The 14,552-nt window shown below is 39.5% G+C and overlaps 1 protein-coding gene across 3 annotated transcripts in view; it reads right to left on the reverse strand.

Annotated features, from left to right (window-relative positions):
- The window catches only part of DSP (desmoplakin), a 39,319-nt gene that overhangs the window by 11,473 nt on the left and 13,294 nt on the right, over window positions 1–14,552 (reverse strand). For all 3 annotated transcript variants that reach the window (XM_053952614.1, XM_053952633.1, XM_053952623.1), the window contains exons 5-18: window positions 13,382–13,510; window positions 12,176–12,226; window positions 10,935–11,096; window positions 9,909–10,013; window positions 8,624–8,719; window positions 8,287–8,412; window positions 7,336–7,488; window positions 6,140–6,294; window positions 5,614–5,740; window positions 4,883–5,087; window positions 4,157–4,374; window positions 3,270–3,436; window positions 2,823–2,961; window positions 555–748 (exon numbers count right to left, since the gene is read on the reverse strand). In XM_053952614.1, the coding sequence (XP_053808589.1) occupies window positions 555–748; window positions 2,823–2,961; window positions 3,270–3,436; window positions 4,157–4,374; window positions 4,883–5,087; window positions 5,614–5,740; window positions 6,140–6,294; window positions 7,336–7,488; window positions 8,287–8,412; window positions 8,624–8,719; window positions 9,909–10,013; window positions 10,935–11,096; window positions 12,176–12,226; window positions 13,382–13,510 (2,027 nt within the window). The remainder of the gene's footprint in view (window positions 1–554; window positions 749–2,822; window positions 2,962–3,269; window positions 3,437–4,156; window positions 4,375–4,882; window positions 5,088–5,613; window positions 5,741–6,139; window positions 6,295–7,335; window positions 7,489–8,286; window positions 8,413–8,623; window positions 8,720–9,908; window positions 10,014–10,934; window positions 11,097–12,175; window positions 12,227–13,381; window positions 13,511–14,552) is intronic.

Below are 14,552 nucleotides of genomic sequence, written 5' to 3' on the forward strand. Positions count from 1 at the left end.
GTTCTCAATTTTCACTGGAGAACCAGCAACCAGTTAGGACTACATTTTGTCCTCAGATAAAAAACAAAATAAAACAAATTAAAACAAGTCATACCCCAACCTCCACCTCTCCCCCTCAAACGATCAGAATATGCCTTCTGTTCACGATTCAGATTCAAGGTTTGATTTTGTTACTTAATTCTTAGTGTTACTTTTTTAACCCTCAAGTACAGGGTGTTGAGGAATAAGCGTGGGTTCTTTTTTGAGGGGGAAAATGCTGACTGGAAGTACTTAATCCAAGAACATTAGCAAGAATAAAAAAAAAAAAAATTAACAACTCTTTAGCACATAGGTTAGACATTTGCATGGCTAACTACATTTTTCTGCTTGGTCTTATACAATTCCTTTTGAAGTATGTTCAACCTATTCACAATTGCTCGAGTCTTATTGCCCTTAAGTCACCATTTGTCCTTTGGAAGCAAAGGTTAGTGCACATCAGGTCTTTTAGAATTCACTGCTAAGATGATCTTGGTAGCAATAGCAGTAAGGAAAACACTCTGAAAACATGAACAAACCTGTTATCTATCTGCTTATCAGCTCTCTGCCAGCGGTCTATTAGCTGGGTAACTTTGTCACAGTACTTTCCAATGTCCATGTCATATAGGGTGTATGACTGACAAGACTGTGAGTGAATCTGAAGTGTTCTCTGCAGCTCATTTTCCAAGGTATTCAGTAATGACTTCTTCATATTTAGGTCTGCTTTCATTTTCTGGAGAAAAAAACAAAATGTTGTCATTTAATTTATTCTTGAGAAGATACTGATACTTAACCAATTCAAAGGCATGCACAGTATGTCGGGATCTAAAGATGTTGTTTTTAACTCAGTAAGGTATGTATAGTGATGTCAGCTAGATTTAACCTGTTTAAAGTGAATACCTATTTTGGTACACAGCTTGGCTTAAAAATTTGTTTAAAGTTAGACTAAATAATTTGCCAAGCCAAAGCCCTCTGCTATTACATTCTACTATTTATTCTGAAGCTAACATTTCAGTTTCTCAGAACTCTGCAGAGCAGAGTTACCAGAGCAGAATAAGAGCCTTTCTTGTTCCTAGAAAAAACTGACTAGAAAATTTCACTGAAGTATAAAAGATTCCTACACTTGCCACAGCTGTGTAATCAAGCCTCAGGAGTGGTATATGCAGTTTTTAAACACCTAAAAATCTGCACAGATTTTTTTTTTGTTTGTTTGTTTTCCTATTTACATTTTTATAAATATATTCCATGGAGATGTTTCTTCACACACACACACTGGTTTAGGTACACATACTGTGAGCATCACCAAAAGGAATATACAGCTAAGGCACTGGTCCACCTTGCAGCCCCCTGTCACAGGGATGGCTACAGCCTTGAGTGATATGCTCAAGCTTTTTTTTTTTTTTGTTTTTTTTTCTTGGTTTGGTTTTTTTTTTTTTGTTTTGTTTAGGTTTGGTTTGGTTTTTTTTTTTGTTTTGGTTGGTTGGTTGGTTGGTTGGTTTTTTTTTTTTTTTTTTTTTGTGTGTAGCTCACATTTACACCAGCTAAGAACAACTCCCAGATGCATGGAAGGTTTCTGTAACCCATTTCTGTACACTATTATCTGTGTTTACTTATATCACTAGTGAATGTAGTGCATATAGGCTTGTTAAATGTCCTTGTTGTCCTCTAGGTAACAGAGGACCTTGTTATCCTCTAAGTAAATTTGAGTGCTATTGAGTGAACTGGTTTTGCTACAGAGTCTATGTAAAATCTTAGAGTGAAAAGTATTCAGCCTGTACAAGGAGAAAAGGGAAATAACTGCTTTGCTGAGCACAAAGTTGTCTTGCAAATCCAGTCTTTTATCCACCATTATTTTCTGGTCCTTTTGTGCACTGAATCTATTTGGGAGAACAAGAACCCTTTCATTATTTTATGTTCTTACCTTTAGTTGGGAAAAATGGCATAGGTGGTGCAAATGGAGCACAACCCAGTTACTTTTTGGTCATGTCAAATGAGAGCTACAGAAACCTTCCACATAGCTGCCCTTACTGTGGAGGCAGCAACAAGCAGGGGTGGAAGAAGTAATAACCTAAAGTATGTTACTTTCAATAATTTCATAGAACCATAGTTTCCTGAGCTGGAAATGACCCACAAGTATAATTGAGTCCAACTCTACATGTCTGAGAGCACTGTCTAAATGCTTCTTTAACTCTGTCAGGCTTGGTGTTGTGACCACTTCCCTGGGGACCCTGTTCCAGTGCCCAGCCCACTTCTGGATGAAGAACCTTTTCCTGATATCCAGCCTAAACTTCTCCTGACACAGCTCCTTCCTGTTCCTTTGGGTCCTGCCACTGGTCACCACAGAGAAGAGATCAGTGTCTGCCTCTCCTCTTCCCCTAGTGAAGGAGCTGTAGACTGCAATGAGATCTCCCCTCAGTGTTCTCTTTCCTTTGGTCTGTTTTCTGAACAGACCAAGTGACCTCAGCTGCTCCTCACAGGGCTTCCTCAAAGCCTTCACCATTCTCACAGCCCTCCTTTGGACACTGTCTAATAACTTTATATATTTTTTATCTTGTGGCACCCAAAACTGAACACAGGACTCAAGGGGAGGCAGCACCAATGCAGAGCAGAGCAGGACAATCCACTCCCTTGACCAGACAGCAAAAATATGCTTGATTTACAAAATATTGTATGTCTATACATAAAAAAAAAAACAGGATCAGCATTTCTATCTCCTGTGGTTTTGGAAGGGTTTCCCCCAGCTCAACAGATCAGTGCTGACATCTACAAATTTTGCTTTGGTGTGTCCTTGGGTTTTGGCCCCTCACCTTCAGACAAGCCCGATAAGCCTCCACTTTATCAAGATCCAAAGGAACAGTCTCCTCTTCAGACAGTCTGATTTCAAAAACTCTGATCACATCTTCTGTTTGCAGAATAACCTGGAGCAGACACCTCAGTGCATTCAAGCTAAAATAAATGATACAAGGCAAACCCATTATGGACCAAGGAAGGAACAGTAATATTTTTAATTAATTGCAGATGATTGGCCAAAGAGAATAGGCAACACAAGAAATTTCTGTGATACCCATGCTTCTCACCTTCTTTTTTTAAAGTGTTCCAGAAAAGAGAAGAAATTTATGTGTCTGTTTCTATCAACATGATCACCATTTGCAGAGAAGGTGGAATTTTACACTACCAGTAACAAAATGCAGCTTTCTGGACTAAGAATTATAGCAGTAAGTGAATATTTATTGCAATAGCCTCAATTTACTTACCTGTCTAAGTAGCCAGCAGAAACACCATTAATATTTTCCAGTTTTTGAAAAAGAGCATTTATTTCTGATTGCAAGTACACATACTTCTCACAACCTCTGAAGTTAGGCAGCAAGTCCTTATGCTTATTGAGGGTTTCAGCCATTATTTGAGAGTCGTTCTGCACACCCTAAGGAAAAAGAGAATGCCTGGTTGACACATTTTTGGTTGGCTGAATGATCATTCTATTCTATATTTATATGGATGTGGTCTCCTTATCCAAGCAGTCTGCTCTTACATAACTAGCTCGACTGAGGTTGCTTTCTTCAAGGCAAGCACTACTGAGCAGGTTCTTTTTTGTCCACAATAGGTCATATGTCTTTTTAAGCATCTGCACTCCAAAACTCAGCTCAGAAGGACCAGATCTTTCTCCTCTTGAGACCTTTGCAACCTCATTTCCCCATGGGAATTTCTCATGTGCTGAACCTATTACCTTTTTGTACCAGTCTTCCATCCATGGTCTCCTACAAATCTAAAGAGCTAGGAAAAGGATAGTAAGTCTTGTGTATCCAATTTGTATCCCACAGACAGCACTTTACAGGTAGGTGGTTAAGTGAAGTCCTTGGAAAAGGATTTTAATGGTGTTTTACTCTAGATGAGGCTTAACATGAATTCCCAGACACCTGACATCAGTCTTTCTGTATTCCTGGCCTGGCAGAATTTGATTTCTAAAATTCAAGACTCAACTTTTTCTACTTGGAAGGTAAATTCTAATCCAAATCATTATGGTTAGCCTCTGACTGAGATTATTCTGCACGGGATGTGTGTCTTTCCCAGCTGATCATAAACAGAACTGCGGCACAGAGTAATACAGAGCTTGAGACGCTCAAAAACAAACATCCACAGTTACCTCTAAGTCCTTTATTCTGACTGAAAAGTCATGCATAGCCCCTTGATCCATTCCAAGAGGAGCTCTTTGAACCATCTGAATCTCAGAAGCTTCAATCTGACGCCGAAGCTTCTGAAGCTCCATCAGCAGCCAGGCCTCCTGCTTCTCATGCTCTCGGTTTCTCTCATTAACAATTATGGTGTTTGAGGAACCCACGGGACAGCTCTCGGTTGGAACCACTGTAAAATGAATTGGGAAATCATCAACTGCCAGAGAACTGAGCAGGGACATGTAGGAAGCCAAGGCAGTACCCAAGTGACCCAAGCACTGAGTTGATCTGTAGAACTGAGAACAGGTGCAAGATCTGGGTCCTTAGGCAGCTGTTTCAGAGAGATAAATCTCTCCTTCACAAAAATATAAACTTGCTTCCTAAAATGCAGCAGCGAGATTTTGCTTCCTAATAACAGAAGATGTATCAGATGGACTAAATTCCTCTCATTGTCCCAACAAGCTCCATGAATTTTAGAGCACTATTCCCAGATTCCCATCAAAGGAAGGAAGAAGAAAAGCTTCCCCTGTTCATGCCCAGTTTTGTTATGCTGGGAGACAGCAGAACAGTTCTTGGATATATTCCTATTCGTATGTTGAAGAGAACATTTTCACATAAAAAGAACGCACAACCCGCCACCTCTGGCACAAAGAAACCCCAGCAACCCAAACTCTAGAAAAGCCAGGATGACAACAAACCTGTTTGTGGCTGTCGCGGTTGATTAGGCAGTTGTATGATCAAGGTTTGGTAGTGCTTCTGAGCATCAGTGAACTGAGTCTGGATCTTTCGTTTGTCTTCATCACCAAACATCTCTGAGCCTTGGCTGTTTCTGAGGAATTCTTGATAATGGATCTCCAGGTCAGTTATTATTTTTTGGTAATCTTCTTTACGCATTGTTTTCAGCTGAAATAAGGAAGAAGGGAATTTTGAAATAAAAGAAAAAAGAAAGCAATTGGAGAAGTTTTATGACTAGTTAATCATTAAGGAACAAACTAATAAACCTATAAAATACCCAAAGTAATCACAGCCTAGAATAAATCCTACTAAGCTGCCTCTAAAAGTATGGTGCTAAGAGTACCATCTGAGTTAACCTATCCTTGTTACCATAATTTCATACCTTAAGAGCAGTTTGAAATTCTACATCTTACTCTGTTTATCCATGCCCTTGTACAGCAGGAACAAATACAGCATGTAATAAATTCCCTTAGATAATCTTCCTGCTTATCTGCTTGAGTAGGAAAGCATTTTGTTCCTCCCTTAATAAAATTACAATTTCCATATGTGCGAGTTTTTGTGCAAACTAGCAAAAGGAAGGCCTGTGGTTTTGTAGAACATACATCTGCACAGGATACTGCAGGGTCTGCCTGGGACAGCAGACATCAGGTCATGGATGTCTATGGTCTGCAGGCAAGGCCAGCTGGTGTCTTACCTTAGCAATAGTCATGGCTCTGATTTTCTCAATGTCAATCATGCAGTAATGCCAGGACACCAGGCTCTTCATGTTGATATACAGCTGGTTCCACAAAGCTAAAATAGCTTCATAGTATTGCTCAATTCTGACACAAAGAAGAAAAAATACGCATGATCAAAATGCATCTGTCCTTGTAGCACAGCTACAAAACATCCCAAGAAACATCCACCAGATGTGGAGGGTGTTAAGGCTCATTCTCTACTTGAAAAATCTTGGAAATTAATTTATATATGACTTTCATTAGCACAGATGAGAAAAATCTCACAGACATTATCATTTAAACATTTCTAGGCTCCAACCTAGACCCCAGCAAATTTCACTGAAGTGAGTTTCCTTAAGTCAAGGGTCTAGTCCTTAATCCCCCACCTTTAGGGGCAGGGAGAGTGCACCCTGATCAAGGCACAGAACATAGTTTGTGACTGGTTGCTATTTTGAGTGAACTCCAACCCCAGTGGCAAGCATCCAAACTCAGGCAGCAACTCACTTGGTAGCAAGATCCACTGCCAATGGATTGGGGGGTGGGATGATAAGGCTGACAGATGGCACCAGCATATCCACTCCTCCGGGGCCGGTCACCAGCCACTTGCTGCGCTCATTGTTGTCCTTCAGGATACACTCATCTCCTTTGCGCACCGTTTTCTGTAAGGGATGCAGAACTGTGTTTTCCCTTAGTTAAGTAAAGTGGGGCTTTCACAAGAGAGACAAGGAAGATGCACCTAGATCACAGAAGCAGGGGTGCTTCCCAGCTGCCAGGTCTGGGTGTGCATCTCAGCTTCCCATTGGGGCAATAGATCAGTACAGATCAACCCCTTCTCCCTGAATCTGGTTTAAATGTGAAGAAACCCCAAAAAAGCCCAAGAGTAACACTCTGAGCAATTGCCAATCTGCTAGATAATCAGACCTGGGGCTTGCCCCAACAAAGACTGACTGTGGACGCATGGCCTGGTAAGCTATGCAACCATGCATGGCTTTAAGCCAGTGAGCTGCAGGCATGAGGATATTTAGTGCTGCATCTATATTTGCAGAGGGACAGAGTGAGTGTGGCAGAGCTAGATTCACCAGCTCCAACTGCCAGAAATCCTGACACCAGGCAGCCACAGGTGTGGTCATGGTGCAGGAAAAAGCACATAAGCAGAAAGCACATTTAAATTTATCGTTAAGGAAAAAAAAAAAAAAACAGAAATAAACCCAAGAAGCCTCAGTACTGAGGAGGAAGAAAAAAGATCATTCATTTCATAGCCCATCCAGAAAAGAAATGGCAATACCAATGAATGACTGCATATTCTTCACTTTTGTTAGATTAATTGCTCACTTAAGGAACCAGAGAGGCACTGGAAAGGCGAGCAATCACCAAAAAAAAGGTGTGGATGCATAGAGGCATCTCTATAACAATTTCAATCTTATTAGCAATAAGACTTCTATGTTCTAATTTGAAATATGAATATTAATGCTATTTAATAGATTAATAATAGTAAATTTGACTAGATTTATTAACCAATAAGAACCTACTTGTTTATTTATAATGGCAAGAAATGCAGGGCTTCTTCTGTCAAAGAAATCCAAGCTGACCAAAAGCAGATAAAGGGGTTACTCCTATCAGCTCAATGGTCTGCTTACTAAGTAATTTGCAATGTTCAAATTTACACAATGTACATTCTCAGGCAAAAAGGAATACCATACCAGATCCTGTTTGTAGTCACACAGGGCCTTGAGAATAATGGGCTTGTTACTTCGATAGTCTGGGTTACGTGGCTTCAGCTGCACAATCTTCCTGGATTTATTCACCAAACTCTGCACTTGCCTCTTGTATTCAAGAATTCTCTCTCGTTCATTCTGCAAAGATTAATTATATGTTACAAATTTATTCTAAAAAGAAAAGGCATCTAGTTCCCGCTGCTTTATTAAGAGAGGGATACATCTGGAGCTTATAGTAGGCAAAACTTACTTTAGCTCCAATGGGATGAGTCTTTGGCCTACAATGTACAACTGCAGTTTTAAAAAGAGCAGAGAAACATCTAACTAAGTATCTTAGAGTAGAGAAACATCTAACTAAATATCTTGGCAGCTCTGGCAAGATGCAAAGTTTGCAAAATTTGCATAGCAGGTTTTTCATACAGATCTTCAATGTGGTCAAAGTGGTGTTTAAGAAACACAGGCATAAATTGAAAGAATCTAACAAAATGAATGCTAACAAAAAAATGGAACAATTACACTTTCAAACCTAACCTCATCAACTGGCTTTTTACACCACTGACCATTTTTTCTCCAATTTGGGACTTATGAGTGCTTAACTCATGATAAGAAAACAGCAAAAAAAGCTGACTTCTATCCTTTCAAAGAGACTAGAGTGATAGAGTGACATGATGAATCATTTATCAAATGCATTTATCCTTTGAGGCAAAAATATATTCTACCACCTAAGAATAAAAGTATTCCTTTTTTTTCATTTGTTAGCATCTCAGAAACTTGGGGATTTGGACTCTTTCCACACTTAAAAATATAATGGTCTCAAAGTTCATACAGTACTGTACTTAAACAGTGCAGTGCACTTAGGTTTACATTGGTATCTAGAGAGGACAGCTGATTTCCCAGAAAAGCAGAACATAACCTGTCAGGCAAGTGTGACAGTACCTCCAGCTCTTTGATCTGCTCCAGCAAAGTCTGCAGTGACATGCTCTTATCACAGATGAACTTCTTTCTGATAGAGTCTTGTAAGTTTTTCAGGTAGCACTCCGTGGCTTGGGCCTCTTCAAAGAACTACAGGAAAAAAGTTGTGAATTTGGCTGTGTGTAGCTCTTAAAAATATCTGCTAAAAATTGATGGACTCCTTTAATGAGAAATCCCAGTTCACCTCTGCACAATGGTAGCATTTATAACATGGCAACAGTGTGCTATGCACAATAAATATGTCTTTGATGGGATTTACACTTTTTTAAAAGTAGTGCAAATTCTCCACATCACTACTCACCTGAAAGTAAGCCGCGTTCTCCTTCAGATGAACATCAATACATTTGGTGATTTGAAGAATCCAGCTCCACTGAGTTTGCAATGTATCCATGTAGGCCTAAGAAAAACAGTAAAAACAGTACAAAATTCAGGCCACCACACTGATCTCTCTCCCACACCTAGACTCAAGCGAATTACCTACACTCCACACAAATGCAAATGAAAAATCTGCTAAAACAAATTCACAAACGGTGTAATTCATGCAAATGGTTTCGCAACTTCTAGGCATCCACCTAACTGAAATGAGTTAAATACCTGCTTGTGAGACACAAAGAGAAATCTGTTCATGACCTGAATTTGTTTGATCAACATAAAGCCCCAGGTGCGTTAACAAAAAGGGGTGAAATGGCCAAACAGTAGTGCAAACGAAGTATTTCAGCTGCAAATGGCCATGTTCTCATTCTTTCAGGGAACACCTCCAAACCTGGTATTTTATGTGGTTATTTTAGATTCAAAATACTCAAGCAGCCAAAATGTATATTCTTTAAAAAACAACACACAACTTTCACTTTACTGCCGGAGCTTAAAATAATCTTTCCTTTAAGAGAGAAACTGACTACAGGAGAAATAGGGTTTTACACAATATGATAACAGTTAACCAAGTAAACACACTGAAAGGCAGAAAGGATTTTTTGTTTTGCCTTTTAGCTTCTTCAGTTGCAGAGCTCTTATGCATTCTTGAAACTGCAACAACTACAGCATTTCCTAATAAAATGTCCTAATAAAATTGTTGCAGCCTTTTTAACTAAAAAGTAAGTATACACCAAGCTGTGAAAGCAAAAGTGTCTTGGCTAAGCTGTAGAAAGGCACTATGAATTTCAGCTGCAGGAAGTATTTGCACCTGGATTAAACATAAACTCTCTACAAAGGGTGTGGCTTTTTTCAAAACATGCCTACCTACTAAGACAGCAGAACGGCAATGACATGCCTTGCAATCATAAATTCTGCTGCACTGTAGTCAGCACAAACGAGATACAGCAATTTCAACACACTCAGGTAACGCCCTATGCTTAGATTTCATTTTTAACTTGCATCTATCACCACACAGCTGTTAATGTCCAGGTTTGTAGAGGAAGGTAGTAACATTTGTTAGAGCAGCTCATACAGCTGGGTAAAATGGACATGATTTTGGGCAGGCAAACCCTTCTTGAGCCCAAACACAGCACTTCGTATGTGCAGCCTTCGCTGCAAACTTTTTCCTTGTAGCAACTAAAGGAGCAAGTGAAATCACACAAAGTCTAACTCACCTCAATTTTGTCTGAAGCAGGATGCTGATTGAGTACCAGCTGGTCACTTTCTTGCTTGAGCTTGTTGAGTTCTTTTTCTTTAACCTCCAGTTCACTCATACGTTTCTAAATAGCCAAAACACAGGATTAAACAAACTCCAAAGGTACACTGTACAGGATTATTTGCTTAAAATTTCCCAGATAGTTGTGATAATGTAAAATTATCCCCTCTAACACTATACAGTCTTTCCATTAGGTGTACTGAAGTTAATTATGAAGACAGTAGAATCAAAGAAGGTGCAATCATCTCAATTCTAGTCTCTAGGCTTGCTGTTTCAGAGAGCAAAGCACACAAAGTGCTGCCTTTCTTAAGAATGATGGAAGCAAAAATGACTGCATCTTGCAACATCCAGAACAACTGAACTAAAAAAAAAAAAAAGGCATGTCCATAATAGTGTGAACTTCCATTTCTTTTTCTATTTGGTGATCAGCACCAATACTGGTTAAAAAAACCACCCATGCTCCATTTCCCTACACACCCACAGACGACAAGAAGCACGGCAAACTACATCTGACCGTGCACGCAATGTGCTGCTAGCAGAACCATCGGAGGAAGAGAGCACAGCTCTACTTCCTGGTGACAGATAATCAGGGCCAAATATGGGGACCTCCGACCCCTGCATAGTCCCAGTGGGGAGAATTAAAACTGCTTGATTCAAGTGCCTTAGTTTGGCATGCTAGCACAATGACTGTGTGCACAAGCTGTAGGTGATCACTGGTCTGTAGTGGACTGTACCAAGAAGACCACATTCCAAGGTCAAAATAAACTATGACAGCTCTCTGAAAGGGAGCAAAATCCTCCAAAAAAATGTCCTGTCCTGACTCAAAAGGTTATTACATAGTACTTTATTGAAAATTGTTGATAAAAAACCCCAGGAACTTCGTGAAGAAACACCCTGTGATGAGCGTCTCCCAAGAGAGGCTGCTTCTCCCTGACTATTCCAAGAGAGGGCTGACGGAAAGCACAGGGAGGTTGAGCTATCTTACAGAGAAGGACTCCTGCTTCCTGGCAATATCAGTGTTCCTGTCACTCCAGTCATAGAGGAGCTCCTCTTCCTCACAGTCATTGATCCACATGATCTCTCTGCTGGTGGCCTGGATGAGGTTCTGGAATTGGCGAAGCTGATCCATTCTTTCAAAGGAATATTTCTGCAAGGAAGTGTAGAAATGAGAAGCCATAAACATATAAATGCCTGAGCTGGGTGGAGAATGGGAAGCCAAGAGCACAGCATGGCTTTTGCCTTTTGTTTGTTTGTTTGTTTTTGTTTGTTTTGTGGAGTGTTTTTTGGGGGTTTTTTTGTTTGTTTTTTTTTTGTTTGTTTTTTGGTTTTTTTGTGTTTGCTTGTTTGTTTGTTTTTTTAAAGTAAAATAACAATTAAACTCGCACGTCTGCAAAAACCTGTTGGCAATGGACAGCAGATGTGCCTGGGTTTATTGAACCATGAAACCTGTTAGCAATAGACAGTGCACAACTTGTCAGGATTTATAGAATAGGAATCTGATGTCAGCACCTTCTCAAAGTTATTTCTAACACACGTGTAGCAGACATGTAGGAAGGCAAGCAAAAAGGCATGGGGAGAGGAACAAGAAATGTCTGAACATTTAGCATTCTTTTACTTGCATTTGCTGCTCATAGTACATCCTTGATGTTATAGCAGCATCTTTTGCACATTTGACACTTCAAGAAAAAATCCTTTGTCTTCACATCATAATACACATCCTGTTGCTTGAAATCAGGATGCCAGGAATCAGATTCTGATCCCAAGTGTTAAATAAACAAACCATTTGCATAAGATTCTCACTGTGTTTTACATGAAGATCCACAGCAGGGAAGATGCACAGCCCTACACAGAATTTGGTTGGTTCTAGTCCCACCATTGAGTAACTTTTTAAGCTTCATATACAGCCTAATTTCATCACTACATTTACTCCCATTAAGGAGGTGGAGCCTACTCTTCACCTGCTTAGTGACCAACTCCATTCACCAGCTGCAAACTAGAAACTTCCTTATGAGAATAAGTCAATTATACAACAGGCAATGCATTAATCTCAAGTCCATGACTCAAAACGAATCTTTCAGAAACTACAAAGCACTTTCAGTATACTACTGAATAGAATTATTTAAATGTGCATCTGTCACTCTGTCAAAACCTGAAGTGTCCCTTGACAATCACATAGGTGTTAATAAAGCAAACAGGGTCTCAGAAATTACCACATCCCTTGCTTACCAGCAGGCCTTCATATTCTTCCTCCAGCTGATGAACTGCAGCCTTCTCCCGCTGGAACAGAAACAGCAAATACTCAGTGAGCCTTTTACAAGTTGCCTATTTGCTGGTACTTCCTTTACAGTGTCAATATCATAATAATTGCAGGTGGTAACCTGCAAATGCCTGCAAAAGACATCTGTCAATAGCAGATTTGCTCCACTGGATGACTCAGGAAGTACAAAACCAAGGTTTGGACAAACCTATTACTCTCAGGGATGCTTGGTATATAACCAAGCTTGCACATAATCTGTAACACCAAAACAACACTCGAAACTGGATTTCTCAAACTCCTATACCAGCTAGTCCTAGAGCAAGCTTTGGAGATTGTGAACTAGTATAAATTACGATGTAAGCAGACAGCTCCAATCTTTATCCTCATTTCTATGGCTGGGAACCTGCCCAGCCTTGGAACTAGTATTCAACAGGGCAGACTATCGCCTTTCCTATTTGAAGCAGAAGGGAAAAGGGAGCAAAATCCTTGTCACTCTTCAGCTTGGCTGAGAGATCAGGGCTCCACAACAAACTACCTTTTCTTTAGATTGAACTCTCTCCTGCCAAATAAGAGAAAAGATGAATGGAAATTAAATAAGCCTCCTTTCTCCTATATCTAACTGCTGGGCTGGTAGGAGAGGAAGTTAACACTGCATTTTCAGTCACTTCTTTATTCCAATCACAAAATTCAGAGGGCAACAGAAGTCTCAGAGGAAAAAAAAAAAAAAAAAAGAAAAATAATATCACCACATAAGAAAAGCTTTAATCTTAGCCCAGAATGTGGGCATTTTTCACAAAAAAAAACCTGATGACTCAAGGCTGCATCTGAGCACCCACCTTATTTTTTACTTTCTTGTTTAATATACTGAGACAGCAAGTGAGAATAATCATTCTTAGTCATCTGTCTCACAAATAATATGGCAATATTTATTTGCCAGCCTTGGTGCACAACAATAAAAAGCTAAATAGCTACTAAATTTTTATTTTAAAATTCTGAAGAAAGAAGTGAAGCAGAAAATTATCAAGGAATTAAGAGTTGAAAGTGGTTGCTATCATGACAACATTGCTTTCTTAAGAGAGGATGAACTTTCCGACATTCCTTTCTTGTAGTGGAACACCAGTAAGCCAATGCTATACACCTAGACCAAGCAATGGATAAGGGAGGACAGCAGTTACCAGGTCTGTTTTGACTTTGTCCAGGTGCCAACGATAGTCTCCGATGGCATTGTGAGTTCTCCTGTGCTCACCAATTTGTTGCTCAATGGATGCTGCATCAAACCCCCACTTCACTTGCTCCATTTCAACCTAGGAACAAGAAACAGGATTGGTACTTTCATCTCCAACATTACTGCCTAAATTGGAGCATAAAGGAATTGAACTGAAGGAAACAGACTATGCAGCAGAGAGTAAAACTGAAATAAAGAGAAGTTCAGGATAATGGGTTACAGTTTCTTTAAAATGCCATCAATTAAACTGTGTGACAGGCTCCCAAAGCAGAAGAAACAAAATAGGAAAAATATTTCAGTTGTTTAAAGTTACACTAGATGAAGCACACTCAGCACTGTATTTTCATCTGTTGTCTTTGGAACCAAACTGTTATTTTATGTTCTACAGTAAAATTACATTCTTATCACTCTGAAAACAAACCATGACTTTATCAAACAATGCTATTCATGTAATTCATGTGAAAATGCCCAATTAAGTTCTATAGCCCAGTACACCAGATTCCCATTTTAATTTTGCTTATGTAAACTTCAGCAACCTCACTTAAATGCAGTCACACTAAAAAAGACTCCACAGAAGATAAACTAAAATTTTTAGAAAATGTGTTGTTTGTCTTGTATTTTTGCAACATTTATTGTAGGATGCCAAGAGAAAATGTCTAGAAACAGCCTTGAAAAACAATAATACACATGCTAATTACTAACCCAAAAACTGACTGCATTCCTTGTTTCATTTTTCTTCAAATATTAAAAGCCACCTAACTAAATTTAGCTCCTCAAACTCCAAATTCTCTTTTATGCTGCAAAGACACACTACAACTCTGTCTGAATGCCTGTCTGTGCACATGCCCAGTAAAGAAAGAGGTATCCTAATCTTGGGTTGGAACTGAATTTGGTAATTACCAGCCTGGAGTCATATCTCTATGAGTCAACAGATGACAATAAAGCCAGAACTCAAGGCAGTACTGAAAATGATCCAAGAAATAAAACCATTTTTCATTCAGTCATTTGAAAGTTAGAGGACTTTGACCCTTCTTGTTCTATTTAAACAGTCCAAAGAGACTGTAGCAACAGTGGCAGTCGTGGCTGGCTGCCATATGCGAACAAAGGCTGTCTGGATTTCA

This window comes from Vidua chalybeata, chromosome 1, assembly GCF_026979565.1.
Source record: "Vidua chalybeata isolate OUT-0048 chromosome 1, bVidCha1 merged haplotype, whole genome shotgun sequence".
Lineage (NCBI taxonomy): Eukaryota > Metazoa > Chordata > Aves > Passeriformes > Viduidae > Vidua > Vidua chalybeata.